This window comes from Hyperolius riggenbachi, chromosome 3, assembly GCF_040937935.1.
Source record: "Hyperolius riggenbachi isolate aHypRig1 chromosome 3, aHypRig1.pri, whole genome shotgun sequence".
Taxonomy (NCBI): Eukaryota; Metazoa; Chordata; class Amphibia; order Anura; family Hyperoliidae; genus Hyperolius; species Hyperolius riggenbachi.
The window spans coordinates 462546551-462569223 of NC_090648.1; the positions used below are offsets into that span (position 1 = coordinate 462546551).

General features: G+C 42.6%; 1 protein-coding gene across 2 annotated transcripts in view; it reads left to right on the forward strand.

Moving 5' to 3' along the window:
- FGF18 (fibroblast growth factor 18) overlaps positions 1 to 22673 on the forward strand; it is a 288672-nt gene that overhangs the window by 204847 nt on the left and 61152 nt on the right. For both annotated transcript variants that reach the window (XM_068273019.1, XM_068273020.1), the window contains exon 2: positions 2288 to 2468. In XM_068273019.1, the coding sequence (XP_068129120.1) occupies positions 2288 to 2468 (181 nt within the window). The remainder of the gene's footprint in view (positions 1 to 2287; positions 2469 to 22673) is intronic.

A 22673-nucleotide genomic window follows, 5' to 3' on the forward strand; every position in this document is an offset into this window, starting at 1 on the left:
CCTCTTCCAGTCCTACTGTCCTGGTGATCCTCTGCCTCTAATACATTTAGCCATAGACCCTGAACAAGGATGCAGCAGATCAAGTGTTTTTGACATTATTGTCAGTTCTGACAAGATTAGCTGCATGCTTGCGGAATAGTGTCATTACAACATTTTCAATTGTGCGTTTTATTTGGGCATATCATGATGGAGTCCTTGCGCACAAGGAATCTTGTCTGCCACTTACTCACCTCCACCGCTATTTCTGCAGGTATCTGGAGTTTGGCTGCATGGCCAATAGGGCTGTGTGTCCAAATGCTCTGCTTTGAGTAATTGTGCATGCTTCAATGTACTTACTTTTAATAACTCAGAATCAGAATTAGGCAGAAATCAACAGGCAGTGAAATATATGTGTGTGTGTGTGTGTGTGGGGGTGGGGGCTTATACAGTTGACCTCTTCAGCACCAGCCACCTTTGGGTACATTATGCTCATTGTAGTAAAAGAAGTGCCAACAAAAGGGTAACATGTACTAAAAAACATTTAAAAAGGGATTTAGTGGTGGATTTACCTCCCCAAAAATAGACTAGATTCTGTTGATTTTAGTCAACAATTTGGTTTATTAGAATACTCTACAATGCAGCGCATTTCGCAGGTACAATCTTGCTTCATCAGGCAAATATTGGAGCAACTAAAACATGTCCACGAGGTGCTTGGTGTGCTACGGACATGTTTTAGTTGCTCCGATGTTTTCTTGATAAGGTCCATCACTACCTCCCTTTTAAACGTTTTTTTGTTTCAAAGGTATGTAATGTAAATAAAACAATTCTATCACCTGGTCGGAAGTGGCAGGAATCTTTCCACTGAAGAAAGTGCTGTGTGTTAGCTGTTTGAATGTTGTTCTGCTAACATTTTCTTTGTGCTAGTATGTTTTATGCTGTAAATAATCTTTTAGAGCAAAGAAGAAATGCTGATATTCATACCACTTTAACCAGGTCATAGTTAGAGATTGTGTGCGTCAATAATATGCAAATAATTAAAGCTTGCATGCAGATTAAATCCAAACTGTATGCAGTTTGGAATCGGGCCAGTCATCTGCAATTCCTGTGTGTTTTTTTTTTTACAGGCACGCTGCATACAATTTACATACAAACCATCATTATTATTTGTGCCTCATTGACTGCCTCTAGTCATAGAACAGCCAAGGAAAATTAGGTGGTTTCAAAAAGGAGTTTCTTGTATTCTACAAGACATTTCAACAGTATCGGTTACATACCCACATGATTCACATTATTTTTACCAGAATCATTCAAACATAATGGCAGATCTGGCAGTATGTCAGGCTTGTGTCATTAGAAAATCTATAAAATGAAAACGTTCTTCATATCCCTTTCTGCATAGCTTCGTTTCCTGACTTAACTGAAAATGAAAAGTCAAAATAAACATACACACATCATACTAACCTCCGGTGTAGTCTGTTTATCAATCTCTTTCTCCTCTCCTGCGTCCGGTTTGTCCGCGGTGATCCATGAAATTCTCAGTCCTCCATTTTAAAAATGGCGATGACTCCGTAACAACTTCCTAGTCAGCACACTGTAACATTGCCCACTTGAGCCAAAGGGAAGTTTGGACATTACCTTGCACATCAGTTGTCCTTTCAGTTATAACCAATAGCAGCTGATATATTTTTATTTTTTCAATAAAATTGTTTTTCTCAGCTCTTGCTGTCAGTTGACTTCCTTAAAGAAAACCTGAACTGAAATGTAAAAGTCAAAATGAACATACACATCATACTTACCTCCTGTGTAGTCTACTCATCAATCTCTTTCTCCTCTTCTGCATCCTGTTTGTTCACTGTGATCAATGAAATTCTCTGTCCTCCATTTTGAAAATGAACATTATTCCATAATAGCTTCTTGGTCAGCAAGCTTTTAAAAATGCCCACATGAGCCATAGAGAAACATGGACAATACCTTGCACGTCAGTTGTCCTTTCAGCTATAGTTGACAGCAACTGATATATAACTGACAGCAGCTGATATATTTCAGTTCTGCAAAATGTTGTCAGAACTGGAATGAATCATTGTTAGAAGAAAATGGTGATCTTCTGAGAGGAACCGATGGCAACATAAGTATGTAATATTCATTTACAGGTACATCTTGTGTTTATTTTAAATAATTTTACGCGGTTCAGGTTCACTTTAAGTCTATATCATTGTGTTTAGGTCTGTCTCTTCGTACATTCCTTTTTTTTTAAACACCTGCATGTCCTATTTTTGGTCCTGCTTATTTCTCTCTTCTCGCCCAACAGATGTTTGCTGCTGAAGAAAATGTTGACTTTCGTATTCACGTGGAAAATCAAACAAGAGGAAGAGACGACGTGAGCAGAAAGCAGCTCAGGCTTTATCAGCTCTATAGTAGAACCAGTGGGAAGCACATCCAAATCATGGGGAGAAGAATAAGTGCGAAGGGAGAAGATGGAGATAAATATGGTAAGGTAGTTTAATTGCGTATAATTCCTATGGCACCATTTTTATGTCGTTATAAGTAAACAAATTTATTGCAACATAAGGACCACACTGGATGATGCTTATTAGCCAGATGCCGGGATTCACAAATTCTTGATGACCAGCTTGATACAAAAGACATAAAATTGCAAATTATATTATTGGGCGTGAAGGGGTGAGGCTGTCGTAGGTTCTTCAGTTTGGAGTAATATTTTTACCTGCTCTTCTTGACCCATCTAAAAGGAAGAAAACACTGAGAGCCCAATATAGTGTAGTATGTATTGAAGGTCATGGAAAATTAAGGTAAGTAAAATGATATTCACAAACCAGGGTACACACAGAGGTGCTAGGCGTTATCAAGGCATATTACTGTTAGATTGTGTTATTGCCTGATGAATCAAGAATATACCTGCGAAACGCGTTGCAGCTTTGTTTTTTGGAGTGTGTCAATAAATTTAAACTTTTGACAATTGACAGTTTCATGTCTGCTTCAGGGAGGTAAGTCCACCACTGCCTCCTTAGCAATTTTAGAGTTTTTAGCATATTTTATCCTGTTGGCGCCTCTGTTCACTTCCTGTGATTCTCGACCCATCTGTCTTCTTTAATTCCAGGTCCTCAGGTCCCACTGTCCAACCTTTTCCCCTCAAAAAGCACCCTTGTCCCCTATGTGTTTTGGCCTCCGGTACCCAAAATGTAGGTGGGTGGTACAATGAGGGTGTCTGATTGTACTCTCTCATCACCCCAGTAAGAGTAAATAGATGAAAGAGTTCTTTTAGCAGCTCCCTTACATTGTGGTACTTTAATAAAAATGTAGCATCGGAGTTGTTATATTCTACTTTCTTATTAAAGTTGATAGAGGTTTATAGGGTTCTTTTGAGGCCCCATCTGCATCCATCATCTGCATATTGCTAGTATCATTTTTCTAGGTTGCCTACGTTGCTGAAAAATCTTGTCATCTTGCTCGTAGTTACCATCCTTTGATGTCTCATTCCATTGCTTGGGTATTAATAATGAGTAAGACTGCAGAGATGCACGTGTTCCTGTTTCCTACTATTCAGGTATACTTTGACTTGGAATCAAATCCATGGGGGAAGGGGGGTCAAAAGCGTAAAGGAAACTCGGGAGATGTGTATTACAGACTGGAGGAAGAGCTTTTTCAAGAAACTGCATCTAGACCTACATTAAAGTAGCTGACTGTTACTAGATGTTCCGATATTAAGCATACTAAGCCCCACATTTGTAGCTGTGAGTGTAAATGATAGTCAGACTTCCTCTGCTAAAATTTCATGTGTGAGTTTAACAAGGACAAGAATAGATTTCAAGACCACAGGTACAATATATTCCGGCATATAAGATGAGTGGGCATAAAAGTTGACCTCCAACTTTTCCAGTTAGAATATACTTTTTGGTATATATTTGCCCTATAAGACTACTCCTCTTGACTCTTGGACATTTGTATACTGTACTGTATGTACTGGTGCTATACTGTATAAACAGGTACAGATACTGGTATGTGGTACCCAGTATACAACAACCAACCAATCGCGGCACGGTGTACCTTTCCGGTGATTGGCTGGTTGTTGTATACAAAGCCTGCTTGGATTGGTCAGCTATCAGAGTGGTAGTGCATACATGCCTCTTTCACCCATCTGGCCTGCCCTTGTATACTATTACCTCCTTCTCTGCCTCTCAGATCTTGCACATGCGCACCTGCGCAGCTTCACTGCAGTCCTCAGGAGCGAGATCTGAGAGACAGAGAAGGAGGTACGGTAATTGGATACAAGGGCAGGCCAGATGGGTGAAAGAGTCGTGTTTTTCTGGGCACACCACTGCTCTCTTTTTTTCCATACCACTGGTGTCCCGGACCCCTGGAGCTTGCTCCACCCTTCACTCACACCTTCCCAGTGAGGTGTCTCCTAACCTCATCATCAGGACCCGTTAAGTCACTTCTTTCCATGAATCCTGGTGAATGGATTTTCTTCTACGATACTTGTCCAGCACCACCCTCGCTGCTTTCATATGTTTGCCGCATACTGCGGGGATGTGGCCACGGATGTTTATGAGCTCCCCCCACTGTATGCGGCAACCGCAGATTCTTCAGTCCGGCTCGGAAGTTTCAGCACCCCCCTATAAGACGACACCTGGCGTATAAGACGACCCCCGACTTTTGAGAAGATTTTCCTGGGTTAAAAAGTAGACATATATATGCCAGAATACATAGTATATGTTTTTGGTAATATCTCCAAGGGTGTACATATTACTGCACCACCCGGTAATGGCTCACCCTGCTGCCAATCAAGTCCCCGGGGGCGTTAAATACTATTCCCCTTCCTAGTCGTAGCAACTCGGAGGGGGGCACATACAATAACACTAATGCTATAGCGGTGTCCAGTTTTGGCGCTCGTGCTGAGTGTTGTGTGCCAAAACCACCTGCTTCGCTCCGAGGGTGGAATGTACACCTCTCACAAAGCAGTGGTGACATCAGAAAAGTTGGGTAAGTTAAAGTATACATTTCTAGAGTTGGTGTGCTCACCTTCTATAGAGAGTGAAAGCATCTACGTGTTCTTCTGCACCCAACATTCTTGGATGGGATGGTGGCAGCAGCACTTCAAGGGTGTACCTCCCCTTTCTGTAGAAGAAAATACCATTGGTCAGTGTGTTGACCAATAGGAAATCCCCAAGGAAGAACCAAAAATGCTTTTTTTCTAGGATCTCTAGTTAAATATTGTAAAAGGAGAGAAAAGGGAGTCACAGAAAAGAAAGCGTCTTTTAATCTGCTCCCTGACGTACCATTAGTCCTTTGATCCTATAAAGGGGAATTCTAATGAGGAAGGATTTTCAATGGTCTTTAATATGAAAGGACCAATGGGAAGCCCCAACAGTAGATTTACAGATGCTTTTGCTGGGATACCCTCTTAGTGTTGTGGCAGTTGTGCAGCAGAGATGGATGTGTGGCCGACGGCTGTTCAGTCAAGTTTGTAGAAGAAAAAAGAAGAAACACTAAAAAAAAAATACAGTTTAAAGGTTATAGCTAAAAATAAAATTTGTGCCTGGAGTTAAACTTTAATTGCATCAGTTTCCACTTTACATTAGCAAAATCCTACGATCATCCGTTCCCCGCCGCCGGTCCCGGTATAATTATCCCTTCAGCAAGACTGTGGCTGCGCAGCTGTGGCCGCACGCGTGCTCGCTCCCGCTCCCGTCTCCGGGAGACTTTTAATCACCAGTTTTAGGCAGTGTTTATAAACAAAAAACATGGTTGCTAACCAGGAAGTGATGTTTGTGTGTATATATATATATCATGTTACAGTATACTACAAGTTGTTATTACATAGTGAATTTTCTGCACTCCAGTCAGGGATTCTCACAGTTTCTCAGCATGGGCAGCTCCCTCCCCCCTCAGACAAGCTGAAATTGAGAGCAGAGACAGTCTGTGACTAATAAACAAAGCACACACACAGAGCCTGCAGGGGGCATGGAGTGGGAGTGCATAACTTCTCCCTATCACAGCAGAGACAGTGCATTCCTCTCTGGGTCGACAAGGCTTGACAAAGAAAAGAAGATTAGATATATTACAGAGACAGTGCAACTAGAAAAGGCTGCAGTAACCCAGAGCACATTAGAACAGGTATCGGAACTTTTGGACCTTTTTATAAGGTGAAATGGAGAGAGGTCAAAGAAGGTGTCAGGTGGACACCCACTAAGCCAAATACCTGCCTAGGTTGCCTGGTGGATAATCCTGCTATGCCTGCAGGTGATTCTGGCTATCTGTTTAGTAAACTGAAAATGACAGGTTTACTTTAAACAGCTTTTACGTAAAATATCCATGTAGAGGAATTGCTGTGGGATAATGCATTTACCGGCTGAGTGGTTTAAATGATGTACTAAGCTTCTTATGCTGTACAATATGTATAACTACTGAACATTATGGCCTCACAGTCCAGTAAACCTTTCATACAGTCTATTAATGTATTCTTCATTCGACCACAGTTATAATTTCTTCATCTTACTAATGTGTTCTAATACACTTAGGAATTCCCACAGGAAGGTATATAAACTTAAAGCCCAACACCGGCCAATTTTTTTTTTTTAATTTTGGGTAGTGTAGAAGAGAGCTAAGGAGGAACTGTATTGAACTTAATGAATAAAATGGCTTACTTTACAATATGAATGTATGTTTTGGGGGGGCATTGCTGCTCAGCCGAGAGAATGCCACATGGGATGGACAGCTGAATTGGTAACAGTGTAATCTCTATGCGAGTGGTCCTCAAACTAAGGCCCACGGGCCAAATGCGGCCCCCTGAAGCTTTTTTACTGGCTCTCCACAGACAAAATGTATTACTTATAGATTCGGCAGTAGTGATAGCACCACATTTCCACATGGAAGCCAGCAAGAAGTAATTCGCTGGCTTCCAATCCAATTCCGCATTAGGTGGCACTGCTGTCCAATTGTATGGCAGGTTGTCACCTGGGTATGCTTCACTGTCTGGTGCGCAAAAACATTGTGGTAGTTGTGGTGTGTAATGATCTGCTCTGCTGTCTGCACAGGCAGACAGCTTTTTGACCATTTTGTAGCTCTGAGTGTTGCAGGTCTCTGGAAAGGAGACCTGTCTTCACTCTGCAACTTGCTAAGCTGCTGTTCTGGTGAGGAATTTGCATCCACTTGGCATGCAAATTGCTTAGCTGCTTCCTTTGATGGCTTGCAGTATAAATACCATTTTCTCCCAGAATCCCTTGCTGGTCATGATGGTTTGTTCCTGCTAACTTGCCTGGAAGTCTCAGCCCTCTGCTCATAGTAGGCTATTATTGCTAGCTTAGAGTAGTTACCCTTGGGAGTGCTCCTTGCACTCCTATTTAGCGTAGTCAGGTTGTATTATCTGTTTTGCTTTGTGCTGTCTATCTGTTGCGATTGTCTTGTCGCCAGCGGCGGTCGACAGGAAATCGTTCTGTCTGTTGGGATCGCATTCGCCCTAGCGGTAGTGGCGGTGGTTCCTTCTGCACTCTCTCTCCTAGAGGTGCAAGCCAGAGCAGCGCTTGCTACTGGTTGCTCCATCTGTCTGTCTGTCTGGATCGTGTCCGCCCTAGCGGTAGTGGTGGTGGTTCCTTCTGCACTCTGTCTGGGAGTGTAGGTCAGAGCTGCGGTTGCTACTGGTTGCTCCTTCAGTCTGTCTTGTCTGGATCGAACGCTTGCTGTAGGCTCTGTGAGGTAACCGTTTAGCAAGCGTTCGCGTTCTCTATTCATTTTCGTGTTTCATTGGTTAGTTAGGGTTGGCGCGTTTTTGTCTCTGTTACGCTTCTCGTGCAGAGACCGCGCCATTAGCGTGCTTTGTTGCTGTTGCGCTTTTTGTGCGGCGACCGTGCTTAGCAAGTGCGTTTGTTATTTTCCTTGGTGTTCTGATCATTGTTATTTGCTGTGTCTTTCTTGCTACACTTGTGCTCTGTCTTTTGTCGGTCTTGTGTCATTATTGGCAATCGCCACTCTTGCGATTGCGTTCCCACTTGTTTTCCGTTGTTGTGTGTTCACCGTCGCTGGGTGGCAACTGGATTGGTGGACACGTATACATTCTGTCCCTGTGCTCTCTCTCTCTCTAAGGGCTATCTTGCCCTGCATTGCTTCAACTCGTACAATTCCCAACTGGCATCTGTGGCAGTGCAGAGACTGTGTTCCTCTGCACTCCACAGCACCATCTGCTGGTGGGAATTCTTCTCTACAGGTGCATTGCACCACAGCTGGGTTCTGTTATTTTATACGCTTGTGGGGGATTTCCACAGTGTCAGCACACATCTTGTACGCTGGCCACGGAAATAATTCCACAATCGTTACATGGTGGTAGTAGTGGGGTGGGGGGGGGGGTTGGGGGGTTAGAGGTGATATAAAAGCAGTGTGTGCGCACATTGCAATTACTGGGGAAAGAGGATTGTTTTGGGGGGACTTTTGAAAATATGGAATTTGAACACTAATTGCTTTGCGTGTAAAGGGATTGTGTTTCAGGTGCTGTTTACACTACCTAGGTTCAATGTAATGTTTTTCTACATCATTTTATGATTTTATGTACACTCCAGTCCCCCAGCAGTCTTGTAAGATACTTATTTTGTGCTATGTAAGGAGCTCTGCAGGAACCATATTACAGTAACATATGTACTTGTGAAATATCCTGTAACTTGAAAATTGCATCTTGCAATAAATATAGTTAAAATATTTTTTTCTATATGGTGAAATCCAACAAGAGTACACACTTTTATTAATTTGGAAACAACAGAACTCATTGTGTTAAGTTCACATAATGCACTCTTAGCCTTAGTTAAAGGACCACTATTGCCAAAAATTCTACAATATAAAATGCATGGCTATGCTTATGTATAGAATGTACATTTGTTCCTGAGTAAATTGCAATATAAGTTACTTTCCTTCAGACAGATCTGACAGGTTTTGGACTAGTAAATCTCTTAAGGGGGGATTTTCAGGGTTTTCTTTTTATTTTCAAACACATTTGTTGCATGGCAGTTGCTCAGTCAAACTGCCAAAATAGCCTGCATGTCAGTAGGAAAGCATGGTAGCCTAGTGGTTAGCACTCTCGCTTTGCAGCGCTGGGTCTCCGGTTTGAACCCCAGCCAGGTCAACATCTGCAAGGAGTTTGTATGTTCTCCCCGTGTCTGCGTGGGTTTCCTCTGGGCACTCCGGTTTCCTCCCACATCCCAAAACCATAGATAAGTTAATTGACTTCCACCTAAATTGACCTTACTAGATGATACATGCACTACACAATACATACATAGACATATGACTATGGTAGGAACTAGATTCTGAAGCCCTCTGAGGGACAGTTAGTGACAAGGCAATATACTCTGTACAGCGCTGCATAATATGTCAGTGCTATATAAATACTTAAATAAATAGATCCTTTACAAGGTGTGCTTTTGAAAAGAATAAAGGAAATACAGAGTATCCCTCTAGGGGAGATGGGCTAGCCCAAAACCTGTCATATTTGTATTGCTTGCTGAAAGCAACAGCAGCATAGGAGAAAAGTAATTTATAGTGCTTTTTTACTCTAGGCAAAATGTACTGCTTATAAATATGAGTTTTACATTTTATAATTTTTCATGACAGTGGTCCTTCGAGTAATTTTAAACAGATCCCCCTCCAAGTCTTATATTTACTGCACTGACATATGCAAACTTACAGTATGTATTATCATTTATTGCTGTAAGAGCATTTCTGTGCGGAGTTACACTTAAAGTTTCACATAGCAATATGTTTGTAATTTAGTTGGACTGTAATAGATAAGGAATGTGCAGAAGGGTTCCCTTAGCCCCATGCTGCTTTCACCGTTTGCAGTGCAGAGCCAGTGACAGCGCAGACCACCCATACATCTATGGTCTCCGCAATCTCTCCTATCTAAGCGAGGCAGGCAGGAGGAGGCCGTGCCTCTGGCAGGTTCTCCTGGTAGGGTGTCCAGCAAGGCACAGCTATTATTCCCTGGCATTTAGAATTCTGAGTATGCTTTCGATCAAAACGTGGAAAAAAATAAAAGTGAATGAGTAAAAATGAGTGAGTCACAACATATTAATTTTGAAGACTTACAAAACTGTTAAAAAGCAATGGCTCGAAAAAAAAAATGTTCAAGCTTTTCTAACTTCAAATGGACTGGCAGGCTTCCTTCTCTGAGAATTATTGACACACGGAATCTTTGTGCAGCAAAGAAAACAACTTGAGTCCTTCGGGCTATTAATACTTTTTTTTCTTTTCTCTGTTTTGTTTTGGTTAGCTTTGTTCTCACAATTCCCAGTGCTTTGCAACAAATTGTATGTCCATTTTTTAACATTTGAATTTCTTCCTTTTTGTGCAAAATAGCTTTGGATTCATTTAGACGCCCCAGTCCAGTCCATTTCACTTAAAGAGAATCTTAAAGAGAATCTTTACTGTCCGATTAGTACAATAAAAAACATACCAATCGAGTCACTGTGATCTCCTGGATCCCTCATTGCCATTTCCGCCGCTCCCTGCCGTGATCCTGGCTTTTAATCGCCAGTGTTAGGCAGAGTTTACAAACAAAAAACATGGCCGCTAACCAGGAAGTGATCTTTGTGTATATAGATATCATGTTAAAGTATACTACAAGTTTTTATTACATAGTGAACTCCAGTCATGGATTCTCAGTTTCTCAGCATGGGAAGCTCCCTTTCCCCCTCAGACAAGCTGAAATTGAGAGCAGAGAGCTGTCTGTGACTAATAAACAAAGCACACACACAGAGCCTGCAGGGGGCATAGAGGGGGGAGTGCATAACTTCACCCTATCACAGCAGAGGCAGTGCATTCCTCTTTAGCTCGACAAGGCTTGACAAAGAAAAGAAGATTAGATATATTACAGAGACAGTGCAACTAGAAAAGGCTGCAGTAATCCAGAGCACATTAGAACAGGTATAGGAACTTATAGGATAGAAGAAATAAGGCTGAACATTTTGTTAGAGTCTCTTTAATCAATGATTTCCACCTCGGCTGTCCTAGCCCTGCAACAAGATTATTTCTTACTTCACACTTGGTTGATTCATTATAGTATATCGTGCAAGTTAAATCGAGGAGTGCAAGGTAAATGTAACACTGCATGCTATGCTCTTAAGGTGCAAGCCTTGTTTTAAGTTACGCACGCTAGTGCAGAACCGCGACACTTGACTAGCGAGGCCGTTATTACGTTAATTGACATAGTAGTGGTTGTGCTAGTCAAGTAGCGGTGCTGCACTAGTACGCGTAATTTAAAATGAGCGTGCGCACCTTAAGAGCACACGCTACACTACAAGCAATGCGTATAGCGTGCAGTGTTACATTTACCTTGTGATATACTGTAACAAATCAACCCCTTAAAGAGAGTCAGAAGCGAGAATAAATCTCGCTTCAGACCTCATAGGTAGCAGGGGCACGTGTGCCCCTGCTAAACCGCCGCTATCCCGCGGCTTAACGGGGGTCCCTTCACCCCCAAATTCCCTCGTTTCAGCGGGGGAGCGCTTCCTGGTTGGGGCAGGGCTAACCGCCGCAGCCCTGCCCCACGCGTGTCTGTCAGCGCGTATCTCCGCCTCTCCCCCGCCCCTCTCAGTCTTCCTTCACTGAGAGGGGTGGGGGAGAGGCGGCGATGCGCCGCTGATAGATGCGACTGGAGGCAGGGCTGCAGCCATTAGCCCTGCCTCCAGGAGCAACCAAGTCTGCGACCAAGTGTCGCAATGGGGGGTTTGGGGGTGAAGGGACCCCCGTTTAGCGGCGCTATAGCGGCGGTTTAGCAGGGGCACACGTGCCCCTGCTAACTATGAGCTCTGAAGCGAGATTTATTCTCGCTTCAGAGTCTCTTTAAAGTCTAATTTATTTCATTAAAATAAAAGTTTTGAGAAAAAACAACATACTGAATACACAAAAGCTGAGAGCCAGCCGACTACAGGGGGCTGGAATTGGAGGGTGTAAGTCACACCTTGTTTAAAAGGGCGCCCGATATAATAGCGGGTGTGTCCCCCTGTGTGGACTGCGGCAACAAATAGCAGTTTATTATATCGGGCCCAAACATCAAGGTTAAGGTTAGGGGGTGTTAAGGCTAGGTGCAAGGGGTTAAGCTTAGTTGCCCAGGGTTGAGAGGCTTTAAGGGTTAGGCCCCCCCCCAGCGCATGGTTTTGTATGAGAGCAGGGAGAGGTTAAGTCATAGTAAAATATCAGTAAATATTACTATATTTTACTATATGAATGTAGTAAATTACCAATATTCTACTACCTCTATTCTGCCCCCTTTTAAACAGGCACCATTTTAAAAATATGTATGCAATGGAATAAGGCCAAGGGGAGTATAAATCCTTTTGTGTTGATTGTCTTAAGGTAGCCATACATGCAGGGCCGGCCCGCTCATGAGGCGGGGTGAAACTTTTGCCTCAGGCGGCAAATTTCCAGGGGCGGCACCCGCCCGTCCGTGGGTGCGGGGAGCCGGCCGCCGAGCTGGAGGGGTAGCTGGCAGGACGGGGGTATTGGGCCTAGCGGTGGGGAGGGGGGTCGGACCCCCCCTCCCTCGCCTGGGTCCCCCGATCTGCGCTCCCCTCCAGCCTTAAATAGAAGCAGCCGCTACTTGTAAGAGGCACTGGCGGGGCGGACTCACCTCTTCCTCATTCCAGCGTGCGCTCCACTGACGTCACTTCCTGCAACGCTGCAGGAAGTGGCGTCGGTGGAGCACACGCTGGGAAGAGGTGAGTCCGCCCCGCCCGTGCCTCTTACAAATAGCGGCTGCTTCTATTTAAGGCTGGAGGGGAGCGCAGATCGGGGGACCCAGGCGAGGGAGGGGGGTGCGACCCCCCTCCCCGCCGCTAGGCCCAATACCCCCGTCCTGCCAGCTACCCCTCCAGCTCGGCGGCCCCTCAGAGGGGGGGGTGGGGGTTGGGGGGGTGGCGGCGGTGGCAATTTTTTCAAAATTTGCCTCAGGCGGCAAAAAGTCTAGGGCCGGCCCTGCATACATCTAGCAATATATAGGCAGATTGGACCAAGAGACAAATCTCTCTCTTATCGAATCTGATAAGAGAGAGATCTGTCAGCTGCCCATACACTACATGCAGATTCCCGATCAATATCTCAGGAATTGGCCTTGTGCGCTGCATCTGCCGCTGTGCCTCTGTCCCCCGTGCCCTTAAATGTATACATTACCTCTCCACGGCCTCCGCGTGTCCCCTGCTGGCATCCAGGATTTTGTCTCTGCATACACATGCGCCCCACATGGTTTCCTAGTAAGGGTGCATGTGTGTGACATCACACGTGCGCCCTTACTAGAAAACCACGTGGGACGTGCGTGTATGCAGCGACGGAAGCCAGCAGGGGACAAGTGGAGGCTGCGGAGAGGTAATGTATACATTTACGGGCACGGGGGACAGAGGCACAGCGGCAGAGCCGGCGCACAAGGGACATTTACATTAGGGGGGGACAGCGTTGGGGGTTTCGTCACACTCGTTGGGAAATTGCACATGGTTACCGTTGTGCACCCGATCGAGCAACATCTTCCAGCATGCGCGATTGAGAATACAACCAATTTTGGTCCTGAAATTGGACGCAATGTCGGTCGGGCATGCACTTGGCGGCACCGATTTTCATCCAATTTGATTATAATAATCGAATTGGATCGTCGATTGGCCGCCAAGTCGCCTGATGTATGGCCACCATTAGGTACATTTTAAGAGAGATGTTTTCCTTATAAACTGCATAGCTCACAACTGTCCCTCTTTTGGAGGTACAGCCCCTCTTTGGGTACCCAATCCCCCTGTCCCTCTTTCTTCCTCATTTGTCCCTCTTTCAGGACTGATGTACAGCTCCATATAAATATATGTATTTTTCTACTCAAAAATGTGTTTAATTGACTCTAAACTTTATCCCCATACGCTATATTGATATATTTGTTATTTATGTTAATATGAAAGAAAATTAACCAGGATAGAAAAGACCAATGTAGTTTGAATTAAAAATAACATAATTTTCCTATACAATCTTTATGCTATGTATAACTAGGGGTGCTCCAGGAGTTGGGAAAGGAGTGTAGCAGGGGCATGGCTTAAAGAGAACCTAAACTGAAAAGTCAAAATAACCATACACAGATCATACTTACCTCCTGTGTAGTCTACTACTCAATCTCTTTCTCCTCTCCTGCTTTCCATTGGTGCCCGAGTGATTATAGCTGAGTCAGTCTTCTGTGATGTCTTTTCAAGCCCAAGCCTGCCCCCTTGTGGCTCTGATTTCCTGCTACGAGGATACATAGCAGGAAAGCAGAGCAGTCTCTGAGTGAAGAATGGCAGACTAAACAGTGAAGAATGAAACAAAGAGCAGAGTAGGGGTTTACTGTTATGTTCCCATTGATACATATGGTAAAATACATGAGGGTGCTTCCTCTGGTTCTCTTTAAATGGCCTGAAAAGACTGATGTAGTACTTGATGGATATCAGCTAATGGCATGTCTTTCAAAGCAGTGTTGGTAATGCAGAAGCACTGAACACACCGAGCTACTTACAGGCCTGGAAATGTAGCTATGATTGGAGCATCAACCCCTTCATAGCCAGCTGACAGCAATTCAGTAAAAGCCAACTAAACATCCTTGCACTGCCAGGGGAGGGGCTACCATAACTGAGGGATATAGGTAAGGCCCGGTTCACATTTGCGTTTTTTCACGGAACCGGCCATACAGATCTGGTCATCAGGATCAGGTAAAAACTGTCAGGTTTTACAGCCAGTGTGCTGTAAAATGTCCGTTTTCTATTTGCTGCTATGTAGCTGCAAAACTTTCTGTTTCCGGTCCGCTGGGCAAAACAGTCCGGGAAATTAGGTCCTGCTGCATTTGAGCGGAACGGACAACGGATCAGTACAAGCGGAAGGATGTGAACGGATCCATTGGTTTAACATTGCATCCATTTGCATACCGGTCTGTTTGGACACACACTATACGATCCGCTCACCGCTATTGTGAACCAGGCCTAAGACACTGTGCCCCACACAACCCTGGGATCCCTGGGCTGCTTCCATACTGTAACTGCACAAGGCAAATAGAATGAAATAACAGCTCTACATTTTATTTTGGTGCCCCGAAATCATAACTCTATTCCTGATTCCATTAGAACTTACAAACTATCTACTGTTTTCTTCTGGTTTCTGTAACCTCAAAAAGTTTATCCAATAAGGATATGAGAGTTTAGGATATAATGAAACCAATTTCTAATAATGATAGACTTGCTGGATTCCAGTCTCATCACATGGAAATCTGTAATGTTCTACTCCTGTAAGTGGAGATATACTTACCGTAAATAGGATTGGAATATTGGCCAACCAGCGTTGTTTTTAATCTCCTGCATCATCAGTTACACCTCTCTACTTGTAGACTGTGCAAAAGCCCTGAACTCACCAGGATCCAAGACAGGTAAATTGGGCATCGCGAGGCACCCACAATGTACATTTTTATGTATGTATTTTAGACTTAACAATTTTTCGCATTAGTTGTCCTTTACATTTTGTCCACTCAGCTTCCAATTAGAGAAAAGATGACCCATAGAGCTTTTCATCACTATCTTGCTATCAGGAGTGTTCGCACAGCCCCACAGAAGGTTTATGGTCTCTAATTAGCTTTCAGGAGAGCTGCCACTGCAGCCTGACTGCAGCTCCCAAAACTGATTTTAACATGACCTGGAAACTGGCAAGAAAATTATTAGGATAAGGTTAGGTTATAGATTACCAATATTTTACTATCAGAATGAACTAGTAGAATATATGTAATTTTACTGATATGCTACTAGTCAGCCTGACTAGTCTCTAGTAGCATATCAGTAAAATTACATATATTCTACTAGCTCATTCTGATAGTAAAATATTGCTAATCTATAACCTAACCTTATCCTAATGCTAGTTCTCCCTCTTGATGCTTTACACTAACTGATCCCCCAGGCCACTAACTGTCCAATTTCTAGCGAAAAATAGGTCGAGCGATTCTGATCGGATTGGTTGTAAATAACCTCCGTTGATGGACACAATCGATTACCGAAAAGAATGTCGTCCAAATGAATTTTCATCGAACCAAAATTTGGATTTTCTTGTTGGTTGTAATAGATAGGAAGCAAAGATTGGTTCGTTGATGGTGTAGTGAACGATGTATTACAATATTTCACTTCCGATCAGAATTTCTGATCGCTCTAACGATTTTTCACTAGAAATTGGATCATTAGTGGCCACCTTAACACTAAGGACCCCCCAGCGCGGCCTATCCCTAAAACTAGCCTGGTGGAACCTAACACTAATTCCCCCTCCCCCCTAGAGCAGCCAATTCCTAAAATTGCCTGGTGTTGCCTAAACTGAACCCCCCCACCCCTGATGCTAAGTACCCCAACATGCGCCTAATGCTAAAGACCCATTCCCCCAGCTGATCGACCCTATCCCCACCAATATAAAAAACAGCATGCGACCAGGCCTCCCGCTATGCTAATTTCGGCTCTAACTAGTGGGCAATAGTCACAGTTTGCATAGTGGGTGGACCAGACACTGCCCACTATTTTATTGGGCACCTGTGGCACCCAATTTAGCGTTTATTGCTGATAATCGCTGCTATTAGCATTGTCGCCTACAGTGGCGCTGCTTTTAACAGGACGCCTCCTGCTCCCTCGTTATCTGTTTCAGTTAACGGTCCCTTTGGATCTTTGTGTTGCGTGAAAATTAGGTGGGTAGTTGCCGACGGAGTCTCCATTCTGATATGATTAGAATGTTACTATGCTGCAGTACAGTGGTGCCTTTTATTACATTCTTCCCACAGAGCTCATCACACCACTGCAATCTGGAACAGATTACGCATAGTAAAGCAGCCCGATTCATACATTACTCTCCTCGGCACTCACTGCAGTGAGCCGAGAAGGGCCGCAGACCGCTTTTTACAGGCACCTGTTTCAGTTTAACGTTTCTGTTCCAGATCTGCTGCTGCTGATAGCAGGTGCAATTGTTACAGAGTTGCGAGTAAGGGATTGGTTTGCGCTGGATCAGTGCCAGGTTCTAGCACAGCCTCGTCTGATAAATCTTCCCCAGTGTTTCTACAGATAATAATGACTCCCTGCCGTATCGGCACAACTGTTTTATGGGAAGTAAAATGTAGGTTGGTGTGTGCCAAGAGAATGGGCCTTGTTAACTGAGATTAAAAATCTTATTTGTGTATTGGTATTGTGAGGTGAGCTTCGTTCTTAAAGCAAATCTTAAGTGAAAATAAAGGGATGAGATAAAAAATTGTATTGATATAAAATTGTACAGTCCTAATCCTAAATAGGACTGTATATTCTCGCGTATAAGCCTAATTTTTCAGCACAAAGAATGTGCTGAAAAGTTACCCCCTCGACTTATATGCGGGTCAGTGGCACAGAACGGATGCTGGAGCAGGATTTGTTTCTGGCAAAGGAGCATAAGGATTGTGCACTAGTGATCCCGCTCTTGCCAGGGCTGGCTCCCTGCTGTGTCCATACTTCCTATCCCCTGCAACATGGTATGCAGAGTGCATTACTCAAGACTACCTGTGTCTCCTGGCTTGTGAATCGGAGTGTGCAAGCAAAGTGTCAGTGGTACAATGATCGTGATTATTCCTGTGTGGGAATCACCGTGTCTCATATCTATGACACCATCTAGTGGCGTCTTAAGACACAGCTGTATCATCCTTGGGACACATCTGGCTATGGGGACAGAGGCTGGCTTGCACTGGGAGCACATCAGTCTGCTGTGGATGAAGCTTATACGCAAGTCAATCACTTATCCTGGTTTCTGAGGGGAAAGTGGGTACATCGGCTTATACGCTGGTCGGCTTATATGCAAGTATATACAGGTATTTTCCTGGAATTCCATAGTCTTATTTTGTGTATAAAAATTAAAAGTGTATGTTTCATGTTTTTCTGTTCTAGGTTATTGTTGACAGATTAACAATGTTCTTCAGCTCTCACAAAGACAAATTGTAAACTGTTGACCTTTTTTTTTTACCTGGTCCCTGCACTACAAAATGTTCCTTAGCCTTGTCTTAAGCCTGGTACACACTTTCAATTTATTATTGGCCAATCACTGACCAATTTTACTAACTCCATGTAGTATGATTGACCAATAATAATTTAAAGTGTGTACCAGGCATACAGGCATCCAATTCTGAATGGCCAAGGATTGGACAATGTTACCTCTTCCATGTAGTATGAGAGCCAACAGATTTTAAATGCTATGAACAGACTATGTAGGTAAGCTCTCATACTAAATGAAGGTGGAAAAATTGGCCAATCGTTCATCAATCAAAATTGGATGTGTGTATGCACCTTTCGTCTTATGAGCTCTAATTAGTTAAGCCTAGTACGCCTCCATGTAGGATGAGGGTCAAAAGATATTAAATACTATGAGCAGATTGTGTAGGTAAAATTGGACGTGTGTACGCACCTTTAAACCTGGTTCAAACCTTCTTTGATTGGCCAAGTTTACCACTTGTAGTAGGTGGTCCAACAGATTTTGAATACTGTGAACAGACTGTGTAAGTAAACATTTAGACCACATGGAGGTAGTAAGATTGGCCAGTCATTGACCAATCAAAACAGGAGGTGTGTATGCATCTTTGGTCTCATGAGCTCTAATTAGTGCAGGTAAACCCTCATACTACATGAAGTAGTCAAATTGGTAAATGATTGGCCAATCATAATTGAAAGTGTGTACCAGGCTTTGGACCTTGCAGTATGAGAGAAAGGAATACAGCCTAGTTCTGTGTAGGATTGGGACTGTGCTTACCCATGTTTATCTCATCATGGGGTATAGTAACGAAACTGCGATAAAGTGTTACTCATAAACGTAAGTCATATGATATTTAGATAAAAATGGGTATTAGTTATCTAAATATCTAAATATGTTGTGTGTGTTTTTTCTGCGTTTTTGGTGCATTTGCGTTAGCATGTTTTTACTGCAGATGCGTTTTTCAAGCATTTTGCGTGCATTTTAATGTGCGGTTTGCATATACAAAACGCATATGCATTTTGTATGCGTTTTCTTTCGCGTTTTATGCAAATCACTAGTAAGACAACAGGAAGCGGAAATACATCATAAAACAATTTTTTTAACCAAAAATGCATAGAAAAACACATCGAAAATGCATAGCATTGCGTTTCCATCGGCTTTCATTATGTGCGTTTTTGATATGCGTTTTTCCTGCGGCCAATAGACTTCCATTAGCGCTAAAAACACAGCATTTTCCGGAACGCTAGCGTTTCTGCTAGGTGTGCACCTAGCCTCTATCTGTGATCTATCTACGCTACACACTAGGAATACATTTTTATTTTTTCAGTATGAAATCGATGAAAAATCTATTGAACCGCAGCTTTACACTGATCAATCCAGTGCAGTGCTGTGGGGCGTCGATCTGCGGCCACTCTAGACCAACCGCGGCGCTGATCAATATCTTCTGTTCGGAGGGATGAACTGATTCAACCGATCGGCTGAAAATCGATGGAGTGATTAATCATACCTCTTTCTGCATTGACTTCTAGCAGATTTGATCAGAGTGATCTAATTGGCTTGATATAAACGGGAAAAATCAATAAGTGTATGGCCACCTTTACTTTAGTCTTTTCATATCTTTTATCATAAAACTAAGGCAGGGAACATACTTGCAGGGGCGGTTTTCCGCGCAATTCACATAGTTCACTTACGTTTGCGATTGTGTTTACGGCATGTTTTCTGGCGGAAGGCACTGTCATTTTGAGCACGCGCTATGTGGAAAAAAAATGGAAAGCTGAATTTAAAATTGCGGGGAAAGACACGAACGCAAAACACACGAGCAAATGCTAACAATGTACCTTTCCCGAGCGGGTCCACTGACTTCAATAGCCAGTACAGACGTGCGTAGGAAATAATTACTAGATCCCCCACTCATAGATAGACCATTCATAGATAGATCAACGCAGTTTGAACGATCTAAACGAATCGATAGGCGATTATCAACTGTTCCCATTAACAGAATGATTTAGGAAGGTTTTACATTCCGATTCGATCAAAAATCCATCTTTTGGATCTATATTTTTTCCTTTTCCAAACGACCAAAGAATTGTTTCCCATCGATTTGCATGGCGCAAATCGATGGGAAACGATTCTTTGGTCGTTTGGAAAAGGAAAAAATATAGATCCAAAAGATGGATTTTATGATCGAATCAGAATGTAAAACCTTCTTAAATCGTTCTGTTAATGGGAACAATTAATAATCGCCTATCAATATGGCACACAGCACAGTTTTCTATACAATTCAATCATAAAAATTGCGTCGAAAGATCGAATCTGAAGGAAAAATTGTGCCGTTAATGGGCGCCTTAAAAAACTACAGTCCAGTGATATAGCATTTGTGTAGTTTGTTGTGAGACCAAATGACATTGGCATGGCTATTTTTATATGTTTTTTATTTACAGAAAGCAAGCAGATTTTCCTTGCACGTATCACATACTGATCATTTTCTTTTTTTTGTGTATAACACATCATTAGGCATTTTTCCAAGAAATACTAACCTAGTGTAAAGTATTTCATTTACGTACACTGACAACCAGATTTAGTGGACTTCTAACCACTGGGAGAATGCAAAGCCAGACCATAACTCAAAATTGCACTAGGTGAACCATGAGGTAATCTCTCACATTTCTCTAACTGCCTGGTTTAACCTTATGTTTGTCATGCTAAAATACTAGGAGTTCACTACTAGCTGTCACCAATGAGGCAACACTGCGTGTTATAAGACTCCACTGAGAAAAGACTCAATAACGGCTGGTAAAATTTCTCAGCATACCTTGAGAATGTACGAAGATAAAATAATTAGCTGTCCCATTAGAAGAATATTTCTTCTATGTAGCAGTCAAAGCATGTCCTTACTTTAAAGCGGTATAAAACCCTGACATAATATTCAATAAAAACATGTTTTCCTACTTTTTATATGCCATACGGTTATCATATTTGCATTTGTGCATAAGTATTATTATTCATTTAGAAATTATACGTTCCCAAAATACACTTTTTTTTCTCTGAGAGCTGACTTTGCATTTTATTTATAACTGCCTTATTCATGTTCTAACATTAGCAGAAATGCCTTCTGATTGACTTTGTTCAGCAGAGCCTGCAGTGTCAGAGAAGTAATTATTTACATCCCTCACTTGATACACTTAAATACAAGACAACATTATCTCCACTTCTGATGGGTCCAGCTTTGCTGGCAGGGAACTTCGAAGACCTGTGTGTAACCCTTTGAATACTGTACTAGTAAAACAAAAATGCTGGTTGTATATAATATGCTGTAAATAATCTATTAGTGCAAAGAAGAAATGAAGGGTTTCATTCTGCTTTAAAGTATTTTTTCTTCTGTATATAGATGGAAATGATTCCACTTATCGACTTTAAATATTGTTTACACATATCTTCAAGCACTTAAAAGGAATCTGAAGTGAAAATAAAGTTTTGAGATAATGAATTGTATGTGTAGTACAGCTAAGAAATCGAACACTAGTAGCAAAGGACAGAGTCCCATATTGTTTCCAGTACAGGAAGAGTTAAGAAACTTTTAGGGTAAAAGTTATGCTAAAAGGCGCCCTTGACCCACACGACTTCTATATAAGGTTACTTGTTTGTACTGACCTGAGGAAGCGGGTTGAGACCCATGAAACGCATTGTCTACAATTAACCACTTGATAATAAAGACTCCTTACGTTGTATATTCGAGTGAGTCTTCTTTGGAGGTAAGACACCTTTTTTTATAATACCGTACAATAATATACTCAGACCCATTAGTAGAAAATCTGGGCACCTCCCCAAATCTTTTTAACAGCAATTATGTTTTATAAAGTGGCTATTCACCCGTCATAACTATTCTAGGAAGAGATTATTAGTCAGTTTGGGGCTGTGAGGTGTGTCTAGCATTTTGACAATTTGTGTATCCTTTGTATACTTAATGTATACTTATTTTGAGTAACAAAGACATTTCTGTATGTAATCTATTTCTTGTAGGATATAATTTATTTATTTTTATTTATTTAAGTATTTCTATAGAAATACTATGCAGTGGTAGGATGTAGACTGATGCAAATCAGTGGTAAGATGTAGACAGGAGGGATATAGGAGCAACTCAGTGGTAAGATGTAGACAAGAGGGCCACAGGAGCAAATCGGTGGTAAGATATAGACAGCAAGGCTACAGGAGCAAATCAGTAGTAAGATGTAGACAGGAGGGATACAAGAGCAACTCAGTGGTAAGATGTAGACAAGAGGGCCACAGGAGCAAATCGGTGGTAAGATATAGACAGCAAGGCTATAGGAGCAAATCAGTAGTAAGATGTAGACAGGTGGGATACAAGAACAACTCAGTGGTAAGATGTAGACAAGAGGGCTACAGGAACAAATTGGTAGCAAATCAGTGGTAAGATGTAGAAAAGAGGGCTATAGGAGCAAATCAGTGGTAAGATGCAGACAAGAGGGCTACAGGAGCAAATCGGTGGTAAGATATAGACAGCAAGGCTACAGGAGCAAATCAGTAGTAAGATGTAGACAGGAGGGATACAAGAGCAACTCAGTGGTAAGATGTAGACAGGAGGGCTATAGGTGCAAATTAGTGGTAAGATGTAGACAGGAGGGCTATAGGAGCTTATCAGTGGTAAGATGTAGACAGAAGGGCTACAGGAGCAAATC